Source organism: Xenopus laevis, chromosome 8S (assembly GCF_017654675.1).
Source record: "Xenopus laevis strain J_2021 chromosome 8S, Xenopus_laevis_v10.1, whole genome shotgun sequence".
NCBI classification, from domain to species: domain Eukaryota; kingdom Metazoa; phylum Chordata; class Amphibia; order Anura; family Pipidae; genus Xenopus; species Xenopus laevis.
In genome coordinates, this window is record NC_054386.1 from 39958707 (window position 1) to 39980436 (window position 21730).

General features: G+C 42.8%; 1 protein-coding gene across 6 annotated transcripts in view; it reads right to left on the reverse strand.

The window, feature by feature from the left end:
* Window positions 1–17808: 17808 nt before the first annotated feature.
* mapkap1.S (MAPK associated protein 1 S homeolog) overlaps window positions 17809–21730 on the reverse strand; it is a 147504-nt gene continuing 143582 nt past the window's right edge. For all 6 annotated transcript variants that reach the window (XM_041575059.1, XM_018232847.2, XM_041575060.1 and 3 more), the window contains one exon: window positions 17809–18402. In XM_041575059.1, the coding sequence (XP_041430993.1) occupies window positions 18283–18402 (120 nt within the window). In that variant the 3' untranslated portion in view covers window positions 17809–18282. The remainder of the gene's footprint in view (window positions 18403–21730) is intronic.

Here is a 21730-nt window from a genome sequence, read left to right on the forward strand (position 1 = left end):
TGTTTCCAATAAGGATTAATTAATCTTAGTTTGGATCAAGTACAAGGTACTGTTTTATTATTACAGAGAAAAGGGAAATCATTTTTAAAAATTTGGATTATTTGGATAAAATGGAGTCTGCCTATGGGAGATGGCCTTTCGGTAATTTGGAGCTTTCTGGATAACGGATCCTATACTACATTTCAAAAGGCAGTTTATGCAGGAATGTTCTTATGTCAGGGAAGTCCAATAATTAACCCACCAGCACAAACTGGCCTCTTTTTTAAGCAAGGGTCACGTAGAAGGGAACTAGTGATGTGCAGGTCAGGTTTTACCCGACCTGCACCCTCCCTCCACCCACACCCTCCCATGCCCAACTTCGGGGTTCCTTTTATAGACCCAAGACCCACCCCACCAATGATGACAAAAAAGGGGGTACTTAGGCAAACCCGCAGGTATCGGGCTGGCCCTAACATCACCAATATACTGCTAAGCTAAAATTCCTGGCACAAAGGACACGATGCACGTGTACCCCAAAACATTACACTTTAATAAATATGCAGGGGTCTCCTTCTTGCATCATGTCCTGTGTGCCGGGAATTTTGCTTCCCTTATGTCAGGGAAATCATTGGTTGACCCATGAGCCCTCATTTCTACAATGTGGCCACAGCAGGAGTAAATGGTTACGCCAAGAGGAAAGAAAATAGAAAGTGGGGCAAATGTTTAACATCTCATAACCAATAAGAAAACAGTGTGGTGAACACACAACTTATTACTTCACGTCATTAATATCAATTTATCCTCTAATGCAATGCTAACAGTGTGGGTGAGAGCTATGTGCTTGCCAAATAATCCCAAACTCACCATACAAGATTGCTCTGAAGTCCAAACAAACTGTAATTTCACATAATAATTTGTATTGGGGTTTGGATTTGGTTTGGCTGAATCTTGCAAAAAAAAAAAGAAAGGTGGGCTTGGATTTGGTCAAATCCCAAAGCACATGTATCCAAGGGCGCTGCTGCCATGAGTAGAGTTGAGAAACTTGCCTCAGGCAGCAAAAAGCCGCAATCGATCTTTCTGCACCAATGATGTGATGTTCGGAAAGGTAAGTGCTGAAACACCCCTGCATGCATCCCTACCATGCACCAAATATTATGTGAGCTTGAGGCTTTTAAAATTTTTGCCCAAATATTTTCTGAGCCAATTTTTATTTACCTCCTCGTAGAGTCCTGTGCGGTTTTTGAAGCCCGTACCCCACCCGCAACCTGAAACCGCAATTTGACCCGCATGTTCCCGCTAGCCGACCTGACCTGCAATAGGCCAACTAACCTTCCGACTCAGGGGATACACAAAACCGGAAGTGACATCACTAATATTCAAAAATTGTAAGAACCACAAGGGAGGGTGGGAGGGATCAAGACCACATCTTTGTTGGGTACCTAGTCAAGTTACCAATCAGGGATCTTTTGCCCGAAACCCGACCACTTTGCGGGTATTCCGCAGGTACGCGACTTGATGCAGGACCCTACCTCCTTGCCCTTTTTCACCTGCTTCTACATTAGCCATACTACCAGTAACTCCAAATGAGCACTTGTAGTTTTGCTGATTTGCTTGTTGAGTCACACACACACATATTAAGTAGATAAGGGCATTTTCTCTCAGTGCCATCTCACCAAGGATGCAAAACGCCTGTCCCTGTGGAAAAGAAAGGGTTACCATGATAATTAGGATATTAGAGACAATGAAAAGAAATCTAACAGCGGCTATTACCTATTGTGTTTGAAAAGGACTGGAAGTAATAATATCTGATGGTTTATGGGCTTGAGAACTTAAAGATCTATTAAGATCATTAATAAAACTGCTTTCTGGAGTGGGTTTAATTAAAATCCCTAACACTGTAATAATTTATTAAGGGGCATAAGAAAAAAATGCCTACAAAACCTTTGTAGAAAGAGAGACAATTAAACTTCCCCTGTGCATTATTGCTATTTAATATTAAATGAATCCAGAACTCCATAATGGTAAAAGTGCTCTAGCTGAGTGACGCCATCTTATACATGGATTCAACAAAAGATATTTATTCATCTGGCCAAAATGAGTCCTGCTCTATGGGCCATACTAGGGCTGTCATTTGTGTATAGGCACTCAAAGGCATGGGGCTGGGGTAACTATTGCCTAAAAAGCAAAAAATCTACTTTTTACAGGCAGAGCTTGGGGCAAGGGGGTAACCCGGTCTTAGGCAATCGGCAAACATGCAAGGACTTACTGCACATGTAAAGGGGTGATCAGGGGCCATGGCTTGGCTGGAGGCTGTGCCTGTCTGAAGTCCCTTTGGTATACAATTTCCACTATTACATCTGGGATTAGAGATACACCTGAGGTTGTTTCCTCTTAAAGGGTTCTCCTTTAAGTTAACTTTTAGTGTATTACAAAATAGCTAATTCTAAGCAACTTTTCAACTGGACTTCATTTTTTCTTTTTTCAGTATCCTACAGTATAACATCCACTATGGAGTTTATACTGGTTATACACTGCTTACTTCATTGTTGTGGACTTTACCTACACGGATTGGATCATATGCATTATTGCAGTTTTTTTGTTATGTCACAGAAGGGAAGGGGTGGAGTCTTTGTCCACGTCTCTTCCTCGTTCTTTAAATGTGGGTTGTGGGAGTGTAGCACTAGGTTTGATAAAGGGCCCAGGTGGCCCGAAACATTGCCTTTTTTCTGTATGTTTTGGGGTTTAATATAACTTACACTACTATTTTCAGTGTACTGCTGGAATTTTATTCTTTCTCTTTCCATTCTGGACTCTCCTATTCATATTCCAGCCACTTATTCAAATCAATGCATGGTTGCTAGAGTAATTTGGACCCTGGCAACCAGATGACTGAAACTGCAAACCGGGGAGCTGTTGAATAAAAAGCTAAACAACTCAAAAACTAAATTTAATAAAAATAAAAATCAATTGCAAATTGTCTCAGAATATCAGTCTGTACATCATATTTAAACTTATTGTAAGTGTGCCCAACCCCCTTACGCTGGCCATATGTTAAAGAAATGCTTGCTTGGGGATGTCTCGAAATGAGCGAATGTTTGGCAGGTTTGGCAACCCACAATCGGAGTGATCCAATCATTGGCCTGGGGGCAGTGCTGGAATTGGGGTGGGATGCGGCAGGATGGCATTCCGCCACTTCTTTTTTTTTAATAAATTGCATCCCGTTGGGCGGGATGCAATGATTCAGCATACCGGAACTTAAAAAAAAACAAAAACCTGGCCAGTCGATCAGTACCGAGAGGAAGAAGAAAGCTCCCCTAGTGGATGGCGGAAAAAAATAAGAAGGTGCTGTGAACCCGCCACTCGCGCTCATATAGAACAGAAAGCACCACCACATACAGCCGCATGCCTGCAAAACCCCCCTAAATGTTCCTAAGGCAACGTACCCCGGCTGGGCAGTGCTTGTTCGCTTCAGCAGGGTAAACTACATGTGTTTGCGGCTATTTGATCTGTCATGACAAGATACAAGGTACTTAAAAAGTTAAAAAAATACCTCACACTGTTTATGACTGCTATGATTGCCCTAAGAAAACATGCTGCATAAATGACCGCTACCCTAAAGCAGAAAAGGGAAAGTTGTGCCCCCGTTTAACAAAACAGGGATTGTTTGGGGAAAGCACTTTTTTATAGCTTATATAATACCTGATGGGCCCTGGTCCGAGTGGGCCCCTGACTGGTCTGGAGGCTTGTATTATTAATTTATTCCACTGCATGGCTGCTTTTTTTTCAAAGTTTGTGTCTGCTGACAAAGCCATCATTTGAATACACAGTAAAGGGCATTTTATGAGGGGTATGGTGAAATGGAGGCTGTCCCATTCGTGCCTGTTGTGTGCTTCTGTTGTATCCCATTGCTTGTGCAGTGTAGGGACTTGTCTCACTGGGGCACGCACACATGTGCCACCACAATATTGGCTAATCTTTTTTGTTGTTTTCCGTTCTCTTAGTAAAGCTGTCCAGAGAGCACTTTCAGTATACAGGCAAATGGCCAAGGGCTCTTACACACGGGCGGTTTTTCCTGCGCTCCCCTGCATTCTTCCGTTCAGCCGCAGGGGAGCGCAGGAGTAGACGCACTGAATTATTGTGAAGGGGGCTGTACTCACACAGGCGCGTGTATGCGCCGAACACAGGTAAAGTGCAACATGCTGCGCCCCACCTGCGTTTGGTGCTTACTTAGCAGACTGGGTTATGGAGTTCAAAATTACAGAAAGACTCCTTATCTGGAATACCCCAGCCCCTGAGCATTCTGGGTGACAGGTCCCATACCTAGGGTTTAGTTCTACTTTAATAAAAATGGAACTAGCAAAATGGTTTTGACTTAAAGTGGCTGAAACTAGAACGTATTGGTGGGCAAGGCTTATTATAATGGTGGGTGTGGCTTATATTTATGGGTGGGGTCAAAATGTTGCAACAGCGCACTACGCACGCTGAACGTACCATCCCTCCACTTTTTTGACCCAATTCAAGCACTGCCTGGGGGTGCTTAGATTTACAAGACAAAAGGTAAACAGCAACAAGTAAGCATAAGCGGGTTATTCAACAATCCTGTAAGAATGTCCAATGAATAACGAGGACAAGAAAGAATATTTCCTCCCTATAAACATTACTGGGCAGTAGGGCAAAAATCAAACCCTTATTTGTGGCAAGGACCCAAAAGCACGGGCCTAGGGCAGTATGTTGCCCAGCCTCATGTGGGGCACTCTGGGGTCTTGGCACACAGGTCTTTGCGCTTCCTAACCCCTCTGTAACTGATGAATGATGGAGGATGCCCCTGCATAGGCGCGATAATAAGAGGGGCGGGTGCGGGCAAGCACGCAGAGAATTGGGGTGGTGGATATTGCTGGCCTTTAGGTGCCCACATGAAATATGGCCCTGGCTTAAATAGGGTCACAAGCCAAAACATATGATGCCCCACTTTTGTAGAGACACAAAAAAGCCCTGATGTTTAGGAAGCAATGTTCACAATTTCCTATAAATTCAGTGCTCTCCAACTTTCTCCTGGGGTGAGAAATAAAGATATAATGGTGCAATATAATGAGAGCTGGAGAGGTTCCAGGCAAGCCGCAGGCCTCCAAAAGCCATTTGGGGCTGCCCCAGGCCCACGGCCCATCAGTTAACAATTACCGATACACACAGGCCCGATAAACAGTCTATTCTGCTGTGTACAATAAACACACAAGTTAAATGAAGCCCATTGTTCAGTGTATAACGTACATTCAGCTCAATCGTGAGGTAATGATGTGGAGCAGCTGCCGTGCACCGAGCGCCTCTCGAGTCCATTAATCTGTGGTCTATACGTTATCATCGAACCATCAGACTACACAGAACGGGGCCCATATACAATCCTAGCCATCAATCTTTATGAAACATTCCCGCTTCCAAAGCAAAGCTCTATAAAGCCCGTGACCAAACTGTGGAACAAATCTAGATATTATGAGGCAATATTTAAGTTCAGAAACTCATTTGTATTTGTTGAAAAGAATCTCAAACCTTTCTATGACAGATGAATAATACGTTCCTGTGCTTTGGAGGAGCAGGCCTGGTTTGACGGGAATTCGAGTCAGGATAACGCATAAAATACACTCATTGGTTTCCAGACTGGTGAAGGGGGGAGCCCAGAATGTCAAAATAGGAAGCCAAATAGGATATAGTGTGAGGGTGTATGTTTATAAACTGTTTTGTATATGCTTTAAACTAGAATCACCACAGCCATATGGGATCCGTTATCCGTAAACCCATTCTCCAGAAAGCTCCAAGTTCTTGAAAGGCGGTCTCCCATAGACTCCAAATATCCAAGTTTTTAAAAAGAATTTACTTTTTCTCTGTAATAATAAAACAGTACCTTGTACTTGATCCAAACTAAGATATAATTAATTCATATTGGAAGCAAAACCGGCCTATTGGGTTTATTTAATGTTTACACGATTTTCTAGTAGACAAAGTACAAAGATCCAAATTACAAAAAGATCCGTTACCCGGAAAACACCAGGTCCTGAGCATTCTGGAAACCAGGTCCCATACCTATATGAACTAAGAAGGGACAAACAAATGTTTGACCACATAATGGTCCTGCCTGAAATGAAAAAGTCTGGGAGCACAGCATTTTATACGCAGTAAAATAAGGTTCTGCATTCTTTTTTATTACACATATGGATAGTTAAACAGTACCCCTATAACTCTTGGCCCCTCCATTAGGCAAAGGGCCTGCTGTTTTCTTTGACAATAGGGCAAAAGAAGTGAGGTGCCCAAGCATCACCCGACTGACCTAAGCAGGGCCGCCATTAGAAATCACGGGGCCCCATACAACAAAATTTTCAGGGCCCCCTGGTCCCCGCCCACCCTGGCACCCAAGCCCCACCCCTGATCCCGCCCACTCCACAATTAAAAGACCACACAGACATCAGCGCTAAAAAAATAACCCCCTCCACACATATTGATGGTCAGGGCCTCCTTATAAGGTAAAAAAAAAAACATTGGTGCCAGGGCTCCCCTTACAAGTTAAAAAGAAATTGGGGCCCCATAAAATATTTTTTTTAAAAAAAATTGGTGGCAGGGGCCTCTTCAGGACTTCACAAGCAGAGGCACGGCTGCGGAGTGGTCAAGGGGGGCTCTTCGAAAAGTGCAGCACTGTCGGGCCCCCCTTCAGCCCCGGGCCCAGGACACTTGTCCCCCTGATGGCAGCCCTGGACCCAAAAACGGAACTAGAGGGGGCGGGCCCTGGCGCAGGACGCGCAGCCGGGCCCCCGCCCCCCTCCGTAAACCCGGAACTGGCCGCCGAAAATGCGGCGGGCGGACTGCCGGGGGGCCCTGAGGGGGTGCGGGCCCTGGCCCGCTTGCACCCCCTGCTCCCCCGGTAGTTCCGCCCCTGCCTGGACCTGAGTAACAAAGTGAATACCTGCCTCAAAGAATGAGCAACAGTGTGCAGAGCTGGTAAGTACTTACCCAGAGGTTGTTCCTTCAAAAAGATGTCTCACAAATATGAATATGCAGAAATATGTGCAAACAATGCTTTTCAGTTTATTTTTTCCTAACATAAAACAATATTTACATTAAAACCAATAATTTTTGGAAATGAAAATAAATACATTTTCTAGCTTTTACTACTGGTATGGATGCACCGAAACCAGGATTCGGTTCGGGATTCAGCCAAGATTCGACTATTTTCAGCAGGATTCCGATTCGGCCGAATCCTTCTGTCTGGCCGAACCGAATCCGCATATGCAAATTGGGGTGGGGACTATTTGTCACAAATCAAGGAAATAAAAAATGTTTTCCCCTTCCCACCTCTAATTTGCTTACACAAATTAGGATTCAGATTTGGTTCGGTATTCAGCCGAATCTTTAATGAAGAATTCGGGTGTTCAGCGGAATCCAAAATAGTGGATTTGGTGCCTCCCTACTGGTATGGTGGGACCTGTTATCCAGAATACTCAGGACCTGGAGTTTTCTGGATAACGGATCTTTATGTAATTTGGATCTTCATACCATAAGTCTACTAAAAAAAAATCCTATCCTAATCCAATAGGCTGGTTCTGCTTCCAACAGATTAATTATATTTTAGTTTGGATCAAGTACAAGGTACTGTTTTATTATTACAGAGAAAAAGAAAATCATTTGTAAAAATTTGATTATTAGATTAAAAAAAGTCTATGGGAGTTGGCCTTTCCATAATTCAGAGCTTTCTGGAAAACAGGTTTCTGGATGATGGATCCCATACCTGTAATTGTTCATTCTTTGAAAGTGCAGGTATTTTCCACATGTAGCTACCTGTTTATAATTGCTCGGCCACCATACCTAAATCAAAATTAAAACCTCCATATAAGGTTAACAAAGTGCCAGCCTAAATCCTATATGTCCAGAGGGTCAGATACTTATTATTTGAGAAAAGTGACTCCTGAACAGTGGTCTCATCTGCTCATCCACCCCCATGTGGCTTTTTATAGGGGAATGATATCCAAGACAACAAAGTTAAATGCAGGTAAAAAGTCAAGACCACCATATTGGGTACCGTGGCAACTTTAATACTGTGCCTTTTTGGAAATTGTTTACTTTTAAAATAAGTTATTACAGATAACACTAGGCCTGGAACTGTGCGTCAATGAACCATTTTTGGTCAGACCTGTAGGGCTTTAATTAGCCTGGGCGCGTTCCCACACCCCTTCTGTATTTTTATAAACAGCAAGAGACCCATGAGTCTAATGAGAACACAAATCAACACACAGGCCAGTGATTTATATTGTACAGGCGCTGCAGAAAGCTGGGTACCCATGGAAAAGAAATTAGATGCATGTTTAATGGAACACAGAAATATAAAAGGCTCAAAGTATTGCTTGCCTTGATATTTGTGCAGGGAAGGAAGAACTTTATCAGGCAGTGTAGTAACGATTAGTGGGCACTATTAGGGCACCACAAAACATCAGGTAGATTACCAGTTTCACAAACATGCAAAGTGCCATCCAGCAACGAAAATGGGGTTATGCACAGACACTACATAGAGTATAATTACAAGAGGCCACATGAGCACAATAATGCTTTTTGTACAAAGCAGTGCTTAACATGGACGCTCTTCTTCCACAGGAAACACCAGTACCACTTCATATATGGAGGAGTATCTGCGGCTGCAGAGTGTAAGTTCCCTGATCACATCAACCGGCAGGGAACCCCACACCCCATAGTACTTTGTATAAAGGTACTATTAGCAGCACATATACAAACATAATCATAACTGTCTCCTTTCTTTCCCCTTTGCTCCTATCCTTGTGCCTCCCCTCGCAGACCTCCAATCTCACCTTCGCCAGCTTTGCATGATGATCTGGCAGAAGGAGAAGAAGCTGCTGGGTATGTACTTTGCAATTAACACTTTCAATTAAAAGTGTCTATTAAGAATATTTGTTTTCTTGTACCTTATATAAACTATGGGTGTTAGGGCCAAACTAATAGTAAAAAGAAGCACAGAAACTTAAAGGAGAAGGAAAGGTTAAAACTAAGTAAGCCTTATCAGAAAGGTCCATCTAAATATACCAGTAAACCCCCAAAGTACCGTATATACTCGAGTATAAGCCGTCCACAATATAAGCCGAGGTACCTAATTTTACCTCCAAAAACTGGGAAAGCTTATTGACTCGAGTATAAGCCGAGGGTGAGAAATGCAGCAACTTCTGGTAAGTTTCAATCAAAAAATTGAGGGTTTCTGCTCCCATTGGAGGTGCCAGTGTCTCGTTTTTGGATGCCGGCGACCATTCTTGGAGACTATTCTTGGACGCTGGCGACTATTCTTAGGCGCTGGCGAATATTCTTAGGTGCCGGCGACCGTTTTTGCGCTTGACCCGAGTATAAGCCGAGGTAGAGTTTTTCAGCATATTTTGGGGGCTGAAAAACTCGGCTTATACTCGAGTATATACGGTAGTGCTGCTCTGAGTCCCCTGTCAAAAGAAACACTGCATTTCTTTCCTTCTATTGTGTACACATGGGCTTCTGTATCAGACTTCCTGCCTTCATCTTAAACCTCATTGCCCTGGGCAAGAGCATGCTCATTTTGCTCCTCTTTCCCCCCCCCCTTCTCTACTATAATCTGAGCCTAGAGCAGGGAGAGATTCAGGCAGGAAGTGATGTCACACCACATTAATACTGCAGCTCCTATCCTAAACAAACAGAGTTTCCTTCTCCTTTAATGAACTGTTTTAGGGCCCTACAACTATAGCATGTATTTCAGCATGTATTACTGGGTGAAGCCAAGCATGGAACTTACTCGGCTCAGTAGAGGCAACTTTGGGCGACTATTGAAAACGCATCGCCGCGTGTGCATTAGCGCAGGCGATTTTGCGCTGTAGCCTATGGGGAAAAAACGCTGAGGCAGTTCGGGGAGATAGGCGCGCAAAAGACGTGGCGATAAGTCACCAGGCGACAAAATCTCCCCGAATCTCCTCGTCTGGCCTTGCCCTTAGACTCCATTATAATAAAATAATCCAAATTTTAAAAAATCATTACCCTTTTCTCTGTAATAATAAAACAGTAGCTGTACTTGATCCCAACTAAGATATAATTATTCATTATTGGAAGCAGAACCAGCCTATTGGGTTAATTTCATTAAAGGAGAGCTAAAACGTAAAAATGAATAGGGCTAAAAATGCCATGTTTTATATACTGAATTTATTGCACCAGCCTAAAGTTTCAGCTTGTCAATAGCAGCAATGATCCAGGACTTCAAACTTGTCACAGGGGGTCACCATCTTGGAAAGTGTCTGCTCAGTGGGCTCTGAGCAGCTGTTGAGAAACTAAGCTTAGGGGTTGTCGCTAATTATCAAGCAGAAAATGAGGTCGGTCTGTAATATAAGCTTATGCTACAGGTCTGTTTATTAAATTATGATGCTAGTTACACTGGTTTCTATGCAGCATGTAGTGATTATCTTTATTAATTATTATTAATCAGCCTTAGATTATGACTCAGTAATTGACAGCAGCACAGAGCATGTTCAGTGAATCAGCAGAAAAGAAGATGGGGAGATACTGGGGCATTTTGGAGGGGGCCAAAACCAAAATCTGGAAAACCCCAGGTCACAGTATTTTGGATAACAGGTCGCATACTTGTATTTGTAACCTTGGAATGTGCTATGGGGGGGGGGGCAAAATTGAAACATCCAAGCACTTTAACTTGATATGCTAAACTGCATTGGATATATAGATAGTTTATTTTATATCGAGGGGGGGAACCGGCAAGTTGAGTATCTCTGATGGGTTCTCTTCATAGTAACAGAACAGCCGGTCTTTCAGAGCAGGAGGAAACAGGGTTGTCGGGTTCTGCAGAAAGGCCCAGGCATGTTGCAAAGTGTAAGTGACTAAAGGAGTTGCAGCCTGTAGCAATCATGGTCTGATCAAAGCCTAATTCATGCCGGCGAGGTGCAAATCCATTTCCATGCAAGCAGCCAGCAACAGTCATACTTAAGTCTGCTCAAGTTGCATGGAAATCAATTGTTGCATAAAAAGAAAGATTTGTGTCATTTTCAGACAGGGCTAAATTCCATTGTGCAAAATTCCTATGGTGGATACAAACACTGCTATTGGTGTTTTACAGTTTTATCTGCTGCCCACTCTATTTTTTTGGAAATCCAAAACGTCAGAAATCTATTCTCATACAAACTGCCATCTGTGTACTGGCTTCTTGGCATCAGTGGCACAAAGCTCACGTTATATACACTGTCCTTAATGCATGTTTCAGTTTTATATATTTTCTCAGCCTGTTTCTACTCCCAGCATCTATAGCACACATCTGAACTGAATAACAGAACTATCAGCACTGGGGCCTGGGTGCAGGCAAAGCAGCTGAGCACCTGCAAAAGTTTAGGCTGGTCCAGACAAAGAAGAAACATGGGCTTCAGAATAAGGAAAACAGACCTAAAAAAGATTTTGCTGTGGGACTGAGTAATCTCTAGTACATTTCTGCAAGATTGCTTTTAAAGTACAGGTATGAGATCCGTTATTTGGAAACCTGTTATCCAGAAAGCTTCGAATTACAGATAGGCCATCTCCATACCTCCCAACTGCCCTGTTTTTGGCTGGACAGTCCCGATTTTGACAGCTCAACCCGCAGTCCTGGAATGTTACTGAAATGTCCCGACTTGCTCTTTGATCTGCACTGAACAGCCAGAAAAAGATACAACATTTCTATCTTAATTGGCTTTTGGCAGAGCCCAGAATACATGGCAGGTGCACTTAGATTGTAACTATTTAAGATAAGCAGGTCTCTTGGGGAAACTGTGAGTTTCAGCTTAAAGGGCAATTCACCTTCATTATCAAAACTGTAACACATAAAAAAAAACCACAGCAATGTGTTCAAACTTTCATAACCTGCCAAATTTTGTAAAATGAGCATGGTAATTAGGGTGTGTGGCCACAAACATGTGTGTTAATTAGGGGGTGTGGCCACAAAAATGGCGTGGTCAACTATTTTCGTCCCTCTTTCTTTTTCCAAAATGTTGGGAGGTATAGATCTCCCATTGAGCCTAATTTATCCATACAATCAATAAATTCCCTTTTCTCTGTAATAATAAAACAGTACTTTATACTTAATCCTTAATGGAAATAGCCTAACAAGTTTATTAATTGTTTACAAGATTTTCTTGTAGACTTAAAATATGGAGATCAAAATTATGGAAGGATCCATTATCCAGAAACCCCAGGTCAGGAGCATACTGGATAACAGTGTTACCCAATGGCCTTAACTAAGTAGCAGATAGCAGATATGAGTAGCAGATAGTAACAATGATATCAATGTACCTGCAGTCAAGTTGCCTGGGAGGTCCAAAGCCCGAGGCGCAGACAGACAGACATTTTCACAGCTGACTCAGCCATACTGATACCATTTATAGCACAAGCTACTGTTCTGATCTAAGCTTGCTGCAGTACAGGACTGACAGTTGTAGTTCTACTAGGAGGATATGAACATTAATACTACAAACATTACAAAACTATGGTCATTTTCTGCCTTTTCTGATATCCCAAAACGCACCCTTTATAGAGGCTATAGTCTATAAGAAGCAATATAAACAACTCTAGGGAGCAGTGATCTGGATCAATAAATCACGTAGAAGGTGAAATTGCTCAACAGGAACATTATTCAAGGATCTTTAAACTGTTTCTTGATGGCTGTTGCTTAACCACAAGTAGCACCATTTGAGCTGCCAAAGGATGCTGGGATTTGTAGTTCCAAGCAACTTCACTATCCACAGGTTGAGTATTTGTTGCTCATCGACTTATTTTCCTCCTCCTCTATTTTGCTTTCACTAAACATTAACCACAGCATCTTAGACTGAACCTCTGAGACAAGTGGCATCTCTGACCACCCCTTCATCACAATCCTACCAGCACAGAATGTACCCGCTGGGACTCGCAACCACCAGACCCCAATCTCCCAGAAATCTCATTAGTTGGCTGAGCAATCTTTTACCGTAATGAAAACAATGGCTTGCAGTAAATACTAAATCAATCCTAATCCCATTCATTTTTTTGCATAACTCATGTCTGGGGTTTTATTTCCACCCTGCACAGAGAAATCCATTTATTTATCAAAGGGGCTGCTAACCCTTTCACTTCCATGGTGCTTGGCATGAGCAAAAGTGGGGAAGGGGTTTTATTTGTGTTGGGGTTCCTGTGAGCATGGGGTTATTCTGTTTTGCCTTAACAGCAGGACAAAGACTGGAAGCTGCCCATACACTGGGCAGTAATAGCTGCCGGCTCAGACCCAGTTGGCAGTTTATTGGCCCATGTATGGTTCCCGTTATAGGGTCTGTCAGACAGCAATCTGGCCAAAGATCTGCTAGATATCCATAAGCCGAATTGAAAATCTTGTTGAGTAGGGGCCACATAAGAATTGTGATCATTACAACAGGTCTCCTAGATCCACTGTATGATCAAATTGTTGGCCCCTGGGGGCTCTAGCGACTCCTTTGAATTTCGAGCGACTCCTTTGAATTTCGATTTAGACATACAAACAAATGAACCACTATCTATGTGAAAGGCCAACTCACACACACTAAGGCTAGGGCCACGAGACGCAGGCCGAGAATCCACTCCCACAATGCTTCACTGCTCCAGCTCCACCAGCACCAGGAAGCATCTCCTCTGCTCAGGTGCAGGCACACTTGGTGGATTTCCCCGCCGAAATGCAATATTTTGCATTTGGCTACGAAATCCGTCTGCAGTTCAGGAAACAAGGGGAGCAGCGGGGAAGCGGATTCTCTGATCAGTAGAATCAGTAGAAAACCCCAGAATCTATTGGGTGCATGGCTGGAGTGTCAACAAAAATAATTTTGATTTTGGACTGAGTGCCTGTCAGATGGTCGAACAGTATAGTAGAAATTATGCAGACGTCTCAATCAAATATATGGTCACCTACAGGCTCTGCTCGGGGACAGTATGAGCCTTTGTCCTTCTGCTAGCAGTCTTCAGAAAAGTGCTGTCTAGTTCCACCCCTCAATAATGGATTGCCATATAAGCATGAGCAGGGGCCAAAGTTGGCTAATTAGGGTGAGCTTTGGGGAGAATATGAACAAGTAGATCCATTACAGATGAATATATGTTGCACTATTGGATTTTGGTGTTTTCATTCAGGCCCCTGCCAGAGCAGTCAGTTCTTTGGGAAAGAGAATTCTGGGTACTGTAGTCTTTTCTCCATCTAGATGCACATTAGCTGGGGGCAGGACTCAGAACAATAATATACTAGAGTGGAAGAAATTGTTTTGCTATTCCAGGTGACACCTTTTAAGATTAATTTCTTTAACCCTTTTAGTGCCATATAATATATGGTACAATGCAGTAACTTCCAGCTTTTGCTCTTCTATATGCATGTGTTTAAAGGGATACTGTCACGGGGAAAAAAAAAATTTTCAACATTAATCAGTTAATAGTGCTGCTCCAGCAGAATTCTGCACTGAAATACATTTCTCAAAAGAGCAAACAGATTTTTTTATATTCAATTTTTAAATCTGACATGGGGCTAGACATATTGTCAATTTCCCAGCTGCCCCAAGTCATGTGACTTGTGCTCTCATAAACTTCAAAAATTCAAGAAAGCAGACGGCACTTCTGAAACTGGGGTTTATTGGAGTACCTGCTGGTAACACCTGACGCGTTTCGGGAGTTATCCCTTAATCACCTATGATTAAGGGATAACTCCCGAAACGCGTCAGGTGTTACCAGCAGGTACTCCAATAAACCCCAGTTTCAGAAGTGCCGTCTGCTTTCTTGAATTTTTGCTGTATTCACAGTGGGGACACTGTGAGACTGAGCACCTGAACCGGAGGAAAAACGGTGAGCTTGTGCGGTCCCTATTCTGCTCTCTCATAAACTTCAATCACTCTTTACTGCTGTACTGCAAGTTGGAGTGATATCACCCCCCTCCCTTTTCCCCCCAGCAGCCAAACAAAAGAACAATGGGAAGGTTACCAGATAGCAGCTCCCTAACAAAAGATAACAGCTGCCTGGTAGATCTAAGAACAACACTCAATACTAAAAACCCATGTCTCACCGAGACACATTCAGTTACATTGAGAAGGAAAAACAGCAGCCTGCCAGAAAGCATTTCTCTCCTAAAGTGCAGGCACAAGTCACATATAAATATAAAAAAATCTGTTTGCTCTTTTGAAAAATGGATTTGAGTGCAGAATTCTGCTGGAGCAGCACTATTAACTGATGCATTTTGAAAAAAACATGTTTTCCGATGACAGGATCCCTTTAATGACAATAGACTGTATGAGAAAAAAAAAAAGTTAAAGCTTCTTAAAATGTTTGCGTCTCCCCCAGCTACTCGAACCTGTGGTACAGTCCAAATAAACCACATTAGACAGAAATCTGTGAATATCTTTTGCAATGAAAGAGTAGAAGTGACTGAAAATACCTGATTTTTACTTTAGGCTTGTATTTCTATAAACCCAAGTTGACCCCCAAGTTAAAGTAACCTCACAGTACCTGGGGGTGGGGGGGATGTGTGCCATTCAAAGTACTGTCAATACTCACAGGGAGTTCTGATCTTGAGCAGATTGAGCAGATTGGACCAGTAAGGGTGAAGTATCTGATTTCAGATAGAATTGCTGTTGTACGTATTCAGAGTATCCACGCTGGGGTAAAGCCATGTGAGATGTTGGTGCAGCGCTGCAATCAAAAGTCCCCCTGGGTCAGGGTATTTTTTATTCTGAAAAGAAGCCCTGGGGGATTTCCTTGTCCTTCAATTGCCACCTGGTTAATGCTATGCTTATTCTTGTAAATATGTTCATTGTCCATAATAATTACTGCCCTGGAAGCCTGCCCTGTTTTAAAGATTGAGGGTAGATCTAATTGCTGCCAGTGACTGTGTCCTGCTGTTCAAGGTATTCTGCTGTGCCATGCATCAGTCAGGCTTATGCAAATGAAGGAAGAGTAAGCAATGCAAAAATTAGCCGATCCCAGCTCACCATCAATATTTGCAGAGGCTGCACAGTCCTCAAACGGTCCCAAAACCTCAGGCAGACTTTGTTTGGACAAGAGTAAAGAAAAATCTCTAGACCTCTTGCCTATTATTTTATATATGTGTCGCTTAGTAAACAAATGACACACATGCCCACCTACAACAATCCACCTATTACACAGCAGCAACTTCACCAGTGTCTGACTCAGATTCTTGGCCAATTCTGAGACCACGTATTTAGGTCCAGTGCTGCCCTGGGCCCCAAACCACAGCCCTTGAACAGCATATACACCGACAATCCTGCTGAACTAAGCATGTGCCTATTGCAGAGGATCCAGTTATAGGCTGGGGAGATTATATTTTTCATCCACAATTGTTGGTTACCTCATAGGGTACTTGGCAGCTAATAGTAGTCTCGATCCCGTAACTAGACTGTACTGAGGTGGTAACTGAAGCTGGCCATAGACGTGCAGATTTTACCCTTGTATCTGACGACCAATTGTACGTCGTAATCTTCCGACCTGCCACTAACCATTCAGATTAAATAAAGTCGTTAAAGGGATACTGTCATGGGAATTTTTTTTTTTTCAAAATGAACCAGCTAATAGTGCTGCTTCAGCAGAATTCTGCACTGAAATCCATTTCTCAAAAGAGCAAACAGATTTTTTTATATTTAATTTTGAAATCTGACATAGGGCTAGACATTTTGTCAATTTCCCAGCTGCCCCTGGTCATGTGACTTGTGCCTGCACTTTAGGAGAGAAATGCTTTCTGGCAGGCTGCTGTTTTTCCATCTCAGTGTAACTGAATGTGTCTCAGTGGGACATAGGTTTTTACTATTGAGTGTTGTTCTTAGATCTACCAGGCAGCTGTTATCTTGTGTTAGGGAGCTGCTATCTGGTTACCTTCCCATTGTTCTTTTGTTTGGCTGCTGGGGGGGAAAGGGAGGGGGGTGATATCACTCCAACTTGCAGTACAGCAGTAAAGAGTGATTGAAGTTTATCAGAGCACAAGTCACATGACTTGGGGCAGCTGGGAAATTGCCAATATGTCTAGCCCATGTCAGATTTCAAAATTGAATATAAAAAAATCTGTTTGCTCTTTTGAGAAATGGATTTCAGTGCAGAATTCTGCTGGAGCAGCACTATTAACTGATTAATGTTGAAAATTTTTTTTTTCCCCGTGACAGTATCCCTTTAAAGAACAAATCAGATGACGTTCTGCCCGCGATAACAATCATCTGAAAATTATGTCCGGCAAATTCACATTGAGATTGTCAATACATGTAGCAGGGATATTATCGATTGCTGACAGAAATCTTCTAACCTGTCTACCGGTAATTGACTAAACGACTGATCGCCATGGTACAAAAAATGTCGGGATGATCCACAGACAGTCCGAAAATTGTACGAAACTTTAATTTGTTCGACTATCTTTGCATCTATGGCCAGCTGGAGGCAAGACAAATATCTGGTGCATTTGCAACATTTTACTATGACTTATATTAACCTAGCAACCAGGCATTGATTTGAATAAGAGACTGGAATTTGAATAGGAGAGGCCTGAATAGATGAGTAATATAAAGTAGCAATTACAATACATTTGTAGTCTTACAGAGCATTTGTTTTTGTTTTTTTTAGATGGGGTTCGGTGACCCACATTTGAAATTAGAGTCAGAAGAAGGCAGATAATACAAAAACTATAAAAAAGAAAGAATGAAGACCAGTTGAAAAGTTGCTCAGAATTGGCCATTCTATAACATACTAAAAGTTCATTTAAAGGTGAACCACCGTTTAAAGCAACAAACTCTTCCAAGAATAACAGAAACGAAACAGAGATGTTCTTACTTTTTTATTGTAGAAATCTCTTCTCTTTACAATGTCATTTCACTAATACTCTGTACTGATCGGTTATGACTTACATTTGGGATGTCAAACAGAAACCCCTACAAAGCTTTTGTGAACCATAGTTTCTTCACACGATGGCTGCCGTTTTCACATCCCTGACTAAAAAGAGAAAGGAGGGGAATTCATTCCAGCAAGCCCATCCATTCTGTGAGGTAAAAGGTTGACACTACCTGGGCCTTGTGCATTCTGAAGCTGCAGTAAAAACTTGGGGATGAGAATTTGAGGGTAGAGGGGCTTAAAATGTTAAAGGTTAAAAAGTTTGTGGGATTCCCCAAAATTGGGCTCCTGTGTCTTTTGTCAGTGTCCATCAAGGAAGGACCCACAATGCACAGCACAAGGCCTAGTTACCAGCAGATCCGGCAGTTGCAGGGTCACAATCTTGGTGGATTCTCTCTCTCTTCTCTCCTACCCTGGCTTCTTTTCTTTCTGGAAGCTGAAGCTGGTTCTTCTGGTCAGTTTTCTTTGTTTCTGGGCAAAGTAATCAGCTCGGGCAGTGCTGGCCCGCGACTCCAGAATATAATTTACCTTCAGGAGACACAGAACATATTTAACAGAGAGTAAAGCAAATAGGGTTATATGAGAGATGCCTGTTCTGTTGTCCTGTGGCTGTCGCTGAATTCTATCTACCTGTGTTGCTGGGAGTTGCAACTTGCAGTCAACACATGGACAGCTACTGGTTTTATATCCTTTCATTAAATCAGCTTTATCATTATTCAGTTCAAGAAAAAGTGAGTCTGCTCTACCCAGAGTGGAAAGGGCAGTACTTAGCTCCACAGACAAAGAAGGCAGTTTTGTGCTGGCTATTAACATCATATCAGTGAATCTAAAAGCTGCAATTAACCATTCAATTATGTCTATTGCTAATTATCCCAGTTGCTGTATATACATGACGAGCAGTTATCATACTGCCTGTTTGGCTCACATTATTATCTGGAATCCTGGATACTGTACATGGCTTGGGTCTACCTGCTCCCCAGAGCCCCTGGGCCCAGCAGGTACAGGGTAATGCGATGGGCATACATTTGACCTAGTTATATCTCAGTCTGATAATTCATCCATATCAGTTTGGGAATATTCATTGTCAGGCAGATAAGGACAAGAACTTGTCTGCTAAGTAAATGGGAAACATTTCCTCTATCTACACTGCAAGTCATGGCAAATTGTTCTGCTGCTGGATGCCCTCTAACCACCATTCCCCAGTCTGCTGCAGGAGACAGAGTCAATTTTTTAAACTAGATTGGACCCAGAACTGTGACCCTGACTCATACACACCTCCTACCTGCAAGGTACCTGCTTTTCTGCAGGTAACCAGTGGCTATCAGACCCAATGCAGGACTCTAGCACTCATAAACCACCTTGCATTGGAGGCCTCTTCCAGTAACTACCCCTTGGCTAAACTAAAGGTGGCCATACACAGGCAGATAAAGCTGCCGATATCCGTCGTTTGGACCGATTTGACAGCTTATCTGCCCGTGTATGGGGGCTTCCGACGGGTCTTCCCGATCGATATCTGGCCACGATATCGATCGGGAAGGTTTGATTTTAAACCGACCGACCCGTTGGAGCCCCTTGGCGCATCGTAATTCGATCGTTCTGCCATACGGCCGAACGTTCGAATTACCCCCGATATAGCCATGCTGTTTAGTGGCATATCGGGGAAAGATCCGCTCGTTTGGCGATGTCGCCAAGCGAGCGGATCTTTGAGTCTATGGCCACCTTAAAGGTGACCACACACAGGCAGATAAAAAAAGGCGACAGATCAAGTTGGCAACTTATTGGCCAGTGTATGGGGCCCTCCGATGGCCTTCCCCGACCAATATCTGTCTGGATAGGTTAAAAAACCTGTCAGATCTAGGACAGATTACAGGTGGCCATACACAGAGAGATTCGCTCGTTTGGCGATGTCACCAAACGAGTGGATCTCTTCCCGATATGCCCACCTTGAGGTGGGCAATATCGGGCTGATCCGATCGTGGGCCCTAGGGCCCAACAATCGGATCCTAACGAATAGTAACGGGTGGTTGGATCGCGGGACCGTATCAATGAACAGATGCGGCCATGATCTAACAGGATTTAAAGTGGACCTGTCACCCAGACACAAAAATCTGTATAATAAAAGTCCTTTTCAAATTAAACATGAAATCCAATTTCTATTTTTTATTAAAGCATTCATAGCTGTTGTAAACTCATTTAAAAATCTCAGCTGTCAATCAAATATTGTCTGCCCCGCCTCTATGCCTAGGCATAGAGGCGAGGCAGACAATTGCTTTCACTTTCCATTCAGCACTTCCTAGATGTCACTGCTCTCCACACATTCCACCGTTCTCTTCACGATTTAATTGTGTAACCAGGGCATGGGGATGGACTTCAGGTCCCCCATTCTGCTGCAGAAACAATATTCTGAGATGATGGAAGGCTTGTCTTAATAACAGTGTCCACAAAATGGCTCCTGCCTGCTTGCTATAATTGTGAGTTTCCACTCTGAAGGAAACAAAATTCAAATAATTAGTGTAATTAAAGTTCATTTTGCTTGACTAATGTGATAAAATAGGATTTTGAATAATTTTTTTGGGTGACAGGTCCACTTTAAAGTCCCATCCAATCGAGATCTGGCTGAAAAATCGGGGAAGCCCGTCGGGGGGGGCCCCATACACGGGCCAATAAGCTGCTGACTCGATCTGTCAGCAGCTTTTATTGGCCCGTGTATGGCCACCTTAAAGGAACAGTTCAGTGTGAAAATAAAAACTGGGTAAATAGATAGGCTGTGCAAAATAAAAAATATTTCTAATATAGTTAGTTAGCCAAAAATGTAATGTATAAAGACTGGAGTGAACAGATGTCTAATAAAACAGCCAGAATCCAACTTCCTGCTTTTCAGCTCTATAACTCTGAGTTAGTCAGCGACTTGAAGGGGGGCCACATGGTACATTTCTGTTCAGTGAGTTTGTAATTGACCCTCAGCATTCAGCTCAGATTCAAAAGCAACAGATATGACCCACGTGGCCCCACCTCAAGTCTCTGATTGGTTACTACCTGGTAGCCAGGGTAACCAGTCAGTGTAAACCAAGAGAGCTGAAAAGCAGGAAGTAGTGATCTGACTGACGTTATACATCAAATCATTCCAGCCTTTATTCATTACATTTTTGGCTAACTAACTATATTAGAAACATTTTTTATTTTGCACAACCTATCTATTTACCCAGTTTTTATTTTTACACTGAACAATTCCTTTAAGTCTGGCCACAGACGCAAAGATCTGATCGTACTAATCAACGTATGATCGGACTTCCTCATCTCCCGACCTGCCACTAACCATTCAGATCAAATAAAGTAGTAAAAGAACAGATCAGCCGATGTTCTGCCCCTGACAGCTATTGTACGAAAGTTATGTCCGACCAAAGCTAGTGACAGTCTCCCACTGAAAATAGTACGATCGGAAATACACGCAGAGATATTACCCGCAGCCAACAGAAATCTTTTAACCTGTCCGATCGACCAAATGGCCGATCTCTGCAGGACGAAAAATGTCGGGACTCTCCACACACGGTCCGAAGATCAGATCAGACAATCAGATCTTTGCGTCTATGGCCAGCTTAATGTATAACCCAGAGTGCTGCATTTGGGCACATAATTCAACCATAAACTGGTCCAGTCAAGATGAATAATATGACACCGCTTCTGAATGGCTGATAGAGGCTCTCCCTACAATGAAGATCCTGCTGCTATTTTATGTATGGGTGTGAGTAAACCTAACCTTGTATTAGGTACCTCATCATTTATACTACTCAACTCTAGAACGCTCAGCAATTCCTGATTAACAAATGCAATCATTACCTCTTATCCCCTACCCATT